General features: G+C 45.6%; 1 protein-coding gene across 1 annotated transcript in view; it reads right to left on the minus strand.

The window, feature by feature from the left end:
- Nucleotides 1-11: 11 nt before the first annotated feature.
- Nucleotides 12-6,202, minus strand: part of B3galnt2 (beta-1,3-N-acetylgalactosaminyltransferase 2) — a 52,740-nt gene continuing 46,549 nt past the window's right edge. The window contains exons 11-14 of the mRNA XM_017801645.2: nt 2,341-2,466; nt 1,535-1,694; nt 995-1,051; nt 12-323 (exon numbers count right to left, since the gene is read on the minus strand). Of these exons, the coding sequence (XP_017657134.2) occupies nt 183-323; nt 995-1,051; nt 1,535-1,694; nt 2,341-2,466 (484 nt within the window). The 3' untranslated portion in view covers nt 12-182. The remainder of the gene's footprint in view (nt 324-994; nt 1,052-1,534; nt 1,695-2,340; nt 2,467-6,202) is intronic.

Here is a 6,202-nt window from a genome sequence, read left to right on the forward strand (position 1 = left end):
ATATATAAACTTATGCTGCAGTATCAGTTGATTTTCAAAAAGGAGATCTTTGTAAATATTAAGAAATACCACACTGATTAGAGGGGAAGGTACCAACCTAAAACTCCTGAAATCCCCGTTTTGTGTCCCCACACCTTAGGCTCTCCTCAGACTTAAAGTCCCCAAGTCCCGGTCTTCTGGGATCATGGTGATCCTGCCTCACACTGACAAGGCTCCCCGCACAGTTTCTTCAGTTCCCACAGCTTGCTCAGCTCCTGTGGTGAGTACTGAGGGGAAGATAGCATTCCTGTCTCACAGGTCTTCTCACACAACCAGAGGCTGTCCTGTAGAGAAACAACAAAAACTCAACAGGACAGCACCTGGCAAGGGCAGAGTGGGAAAAGTGCATCCCCCTGTAAGACTGCATTTCAGAAAGGTCTCGGGTTCCCCAAATGGGTCGTAAACACATCAGCAACAATGCCACAAATAGCCCATGGAAACCTCAGTATCAGAACGATGAGATGTGGACAGAGAACCTTGGCATTCAACACTGAGTCATAGTTGGGCTGGAGGCATGATGCAGGATCAGGACCATCTAGCTGAACCAACAGACTAGGTACACATTCTTGTTCGGCCTGAGTGAGGACTGTGGCTCTGCACATCCTGTCTTCTACACCTTGTATGGCCAAAACAGAAGTTTCAGGAGTTCAGAAGGCAACAAATATGAGGCAAAAGCTTGCCCCCCACTCAAGGCTACTACTTTCTATTTTGGTCTTTGCAGGCACCTTTCTTTTCTCTGGCTCAGCAGTGTCTTACAAATAATAAAAAACAAACCCTAGTGGAATCTGGTGTCGGTGAGAAGAGCTACAAGATCCTCTCTGCCATGCACCAGGAACTCAAGTCAGCAGATTCCAAGTTTTAAAGCTGCCAAGAATTTCTGATCAGCTCTGGAAGGCCTTCATTTCTTTTGCCCGCCTCTAAGAAACCTGAGGTCAGTACCCTCAGGCCTGCTTACCTGGTGTCTTTTAGGTCCTATGGCTGCCATCCAAATGCCCATGCTTACATCTTCTCCCTGTGTACGGTCAATTGCAAAGCTTTTAATGTTTTTGTAAAGACAAGGCCATATGCAGATTAACTTAACCCAGATGCTCAAGAAAGCTAGTGACTATGGACAGGAAGCACCCACACAGTAAGTAAACAGGCGTATTTTCACACCTCACACGATGACGAAATTGCGGTGGATCTAGTAACTGGGAGCTGGTCCCTGACATCATAACCAGATCAGGAGAAAATGAGCTCTTTTTTTAGCTTGCTTTCTTATGAACAGAAGGGTTTACATTCCTCCACAGACTATACTTGTAAACATAAGACTAAAAACAATGTAAGCACACTCAAATAAGATACAGGACTAGAATTCCTAGCCAGGATCTGAGAGGTGGCAAGGATGTGTCCCCAACCTTTAAGGAGTGACTTCTACATAGAACAATGTGTTTTTCTGCATAGCTATGCTTCAGGACAGCTGAGGACACTGGGCAGGATTAGTGACCTTAGTTACCTGATAGGTCTTTAACCTCCCAGAGTTGCTTGCCAACCAGTCAACAATGTCCTTGGAGATCACATACCCTGACCCGCATGCAAAGGCAGGGTAGGCAGGGCTGGGGTATTCCAGCTCCTGCCACTTTCCAGTTCTGTCCACCGCCCAATTCAACCTGAAACTGAGACATAAAACAGCTTCTTTATGTTGGCCAGACACATCCTGCCTAGTCTAGGAGGCAGACTGGACTCTTGATCACCACAAAGGAATGGGCTTGCAGAGCAGGGAATAGGAAAAAAATTCTTTGAATTTAAGGAATTATTTGTCCAGTAGTATTTTATGTGAAAGACTGGTAAGGTTAGCTGTTCCAGAATGGGAGCTGGCAGATTACCCTGTGTTTTACTGTATCCTTAAAACTGTATCCTTAATCTACCAAACCTGCCTCCCCGTACAGTAGCCCTGAAGCTGCATAGAAAACTGCCATGGAGAAGTATCTCACATGATTCTAACATAGCAGCTTCTGAGTGCCTGTGTTCCAGGGCTCAGGGATAAAAGCCACAGCTTTGGCTCTCCATTAACTAGACTGGCCTGGAACTCACTATATAGACCAGGCTGGCCTCGAACTCAGAGATCCGCCTGCCTCTGCCTCCCCAGTGCTGGGATCAAAGGCATGTGCCACCATGCCCGGCTCTAGTCTGAGTTTCTTCCTTCTAATTGTAGAGTGATAGCATAGAAACCCTGGATAGTATAATGACTAACAGGAAATTTCATAGCCACATTATGCTTCATCAGATACACCGAAGACAACTGCTGTCTGGTTCACTCACTTTCCCCACCAAAAATTAGACCCATTCAGATTCTTCTGGGAAATTCTATGAAACACAGCTTCTAAGTCTATGTAACAGTCGTCATCTGTCTTCAGCAGCAAACCAAAGCTGGTGGTTTCCACGGTCCTGTTGGCAGGAAAGGGATATGCAAGTCAGAGCACCTTCAAGGACACGGTGCCACTCCAAGTGGTGTCACCGCCACTGCACCTTCTGCCTCACTCTTCCACACTGAGAACATGCACTCCAACACTGCTGCCATCAACCAGATGGCGTAACAGAAGACTGAAAAGGAAACCTGGCTTAAGTGCAATAACGTTCTGCCACATGCTTCATATATCCACGCCAAGCAGCCAGATCTAGACCCCTGCTCCATGTGATCTCTGTTCTAAAAGCCCCAGGACCGTGGGGCAGGTGTCATTCCTGGAGTCCTCACAACACTGGTACAAGTGCATTCCATGCTACTTTTTAAATTACCTTTAAGATAATGATTTTAAAAATTGAGTTATGCTGGGTGTGGTGGCGCATGCTTTTAATCCCAGCGCTCAGGAGGCAGAGGCAGGTGGATCTCTGTGAGTTCAAGGCCAGCCTGGTCTACAGCTGAGGCTACATGGAGACCCTGTCTCAAAAAGACCAAAAAAAAAAAAAAAAAATTGAGTTATATCATACAAACATTTTCTTTTGGAACAATTTCCAGCATTTAAATGATTCTGAATGACCCTTTGGAAGGAAGACTTGATTTTATCCAGACACCAAAAAACACATTAACGGCAAAACTGACTCCTGCATCTCATCTCATCTCTGTCAGTTTGTTCATAAATGCAGTATTGGTAGGGAACCAGCCATTCCAGAGAGATCTGAAAAAAACGAGACCTGAAGAAAATTTCATTAGGGCATAGTAGTGCATGCCTTTAATCCCAGCAGAGGCAGGCAGATCTCTGAGTTCTGCCACCAGAGGGGCCCCGGAGACCAAAAAAAAAGAAAGAATGGGACCCTAGAAAACAGCATGACCCTATGTTTCTAAGTTATTTTAAACTTAACTTGCAGTATAGAACATACAGTATTTGCCAATCACAAATGAACTTGTGATAAAAGACATCTAGGTCACTGGTGACGCAATTGAGGAAAGAAGGCCAAATACTGAAACTTTGATTTACACTGTAGAGGGTGGGGCTGGGAGCCCTGGTTTCCATCCCAGAACCCTGGAAAAAATACAAGGTGGTGGGTGGTGGGGCTGCTGGGAGGCAGGTTGAAAACAGCCCTGCTGAGGCTCCTGCAGCATTCCAGCAGAGAGAGTGGGGGTGGGGCAGCAGCAACCCTAGGGAGAAGTGGTAAGGAACAGGAGAGAGAAAAATGGAAGGCAGTCTCTGTACCAAGTACAATTTCCACACCTGAGAAGGATCTCTGTTAGAAGTTCTAGAACTTTCTCCCCACTCCCCATGTCCTTCTAGATCTCCTTCAGGTGGCCTCATCTACACCTGGGGCTCCAAGTGACAGGTTCCTCGTCTATAGCTGCCAAAACCTGGTCCTTGTAGTCCAGATACTTGTCTGCACTCTACCCCTAGGATGACTCCCAAGAGCCCAGAAATTAGTCCCAATCAAGAGACTTTACCCTCCACACACCAACAGGACCATCTACTGCTCAGAAGGGAGAAACCATATTTAGAATGCACTGGTGAACTTCCCACTAGAGAAGGGAAGACGAGAAAGGCACAGACCTGGGCCTTGTAGAGAAATGAGCTCACAGATAAGGTTTTGATTCCCAGCACCCACTTGGTGGCTAACGACTGTCCTAACTCCAATTCCAAGGGCTCTGATGCCCTCTCTGACCTCCATGGGTATTGGGTGCACTTACACTCATACATCTAAAATAATATTTAAATTTTATTTTCATTTTACGTGTATGAGTGCACTGCCTGCATGGTATGTGAATGCACCCATGTCCTGCAATGCCACAGAGGTCAGAAGAGGGCTTCGGGTTCCTCTGGAACTGGAGTCAAGGACAGTTTATAGTCCTTGGGACTATAGTGCTGGGAATTGAATCCGGGTCCTCTGCAAGAGCAGTCAGTGCTCTTAACTGTTGAGCCATTTCTCCAGCCCCATAATAAATTTTTTTTTTTTTTGTCTTTTTGAAGCAGGGTCTCCCTGTAGCCCCAGCTGTCCTGGAACTTACTGTGTAGACCAGGCTGGTCTTGAACTCACAGAGATCCAACTGCCTCTGCCTCCCAAGTGCTGTGACTCCCCAGGTAGGCACAGGCTAGATGGACAGACAGTTCTGATATGTCAGTCCTTCAGTCAAGGTGTATGACAAGGGACTCCTCAGTAAATTATGAGATACTGAGTAACTAACATCAACTATGTACACTAAAATTCTGTAACAAATATTGTTCTATCATATTGTCATAAAAGCAGAGATTACACAGTTAACCCAGAAACTCAACAATTGAAGTGAAGAAAATTAATGTCTGTGGAGTGCTCAGCCATGAACAAGTCATCTCTATCATAACCCCTTCTCTCAAGGCTCAGGGACCATCTTGGGAGGAGGACAAAAGATTGTAAGAGCTGGAGGTAGGGGAGGACTAGAGTAGAAACTGTCTTCTGGACATGACGAGACATCGCACTCATGAACTCACAGCAGCTGTGGCTGCTGCACAAGATCAAGTCGGCTGACTTTCCAGTATGGAAGGGGGAGGTACTCACAGCCCACACTCCCAGCTGAGGAGCTACTGACAGCTGGAAAGGAAGAGTCAACATTCTTTAAGGGTGTGGCCTTTGGTGGGTTGATGGTGTTACACCTATGAGCGTACAGGCAGCACAAACTGGGACTTGATGGGTTTTTAAAAATGGACATGGGGCTAGAGAGATGGCTCAGCAGTTAAGAACACTGGCTGTTCTTGCATAAGACCCATGTTCGAATCCCAGCACTCACATGGCAGCTAACAACTGTCCGAAACTCCAGTTCCAGGGGATCTGATGGCCTCTTCTGTCCTCCGTGGTCACTGCATGACACAGGTGCACTTACCTACATGCAAGCAATACATGCATACACATATAAAATGAAAATAAAAAATATTTTTAAAAAATAAAAATGGACAGGAAGTTGGGAGGGTGGGTTGGTGGTGGTGGATCCTGGAGTTGGTGGTGGAATTGCAAGGAAGTAGGGGTGGTAAATATAACACATTGTGTACAGGTGTGAAATTCTCAAGTATATTATATATATATATATGTATATATATTATACACACACACACACGTTGAGATTACAAGGCGGGTGTAGTGGTGCATACCTTTATTCCTAGCACTCAGGAGGCAGGTAGATCTCTGTGAGATCAAGGCCAGCCTGGGATGGTCTATATAGTGAATTTTAAGCCAACTGGGGCTACAGGGAGACCCTGTCTCAAAAAAAAAAAACAATGACAAGTAGATATTACAACCAAGATTCCAGGAACACTGGGCTCAGGGAAGCTGTGATGCTTACTTTCACGGAGCCATCTGCAAAAGTTCAAGAACCAAGACAAATAGGATTGTTCCATTTTACTTTTAAGAGATGGAGTCCTGCTGGGCTTGGTGGCGCACACCTTTAATTCCAGCACTCGAGAGGCAGAGACAGGCGGATCTCTGTGAGTTCGAGGCCAGCCTGGTCTCCATAGTGAATCTAGGCCAGCTAGGTCTACAGGGTGACCCTGTCTCAAAAAAGACCAACAACAACAAAACAAATGACCCAACTAAAAATGGGCTATGGAACTGAACAGAGAGCTCTCAAAGGAAGAAATAAAAATGGCTAAGAAACACCGTAAAACCTGTTCAACATCCTTAGTAATTAGGAAAATGCAAATTGAAACTACTTTAAGGTTTCATCGAATCC

This window comes from Nannospalax galili, unplaced genomic scaffold, assembly GCF_000622305.1.
Source record: "Nannospalax galili isolate Female #2095 unplaced genomic scaffold, S.galili_v1.0 scaffold1463, whole genome shotgun sequence".
In the NCBI taxonomy this organism is placed as follows: domain Eukaryota; kingdom Metazoa; phylum Chordata; class Mammalia; order Rodentia; family Spalacidae; genus Nannospalax; species Nannospalax galili.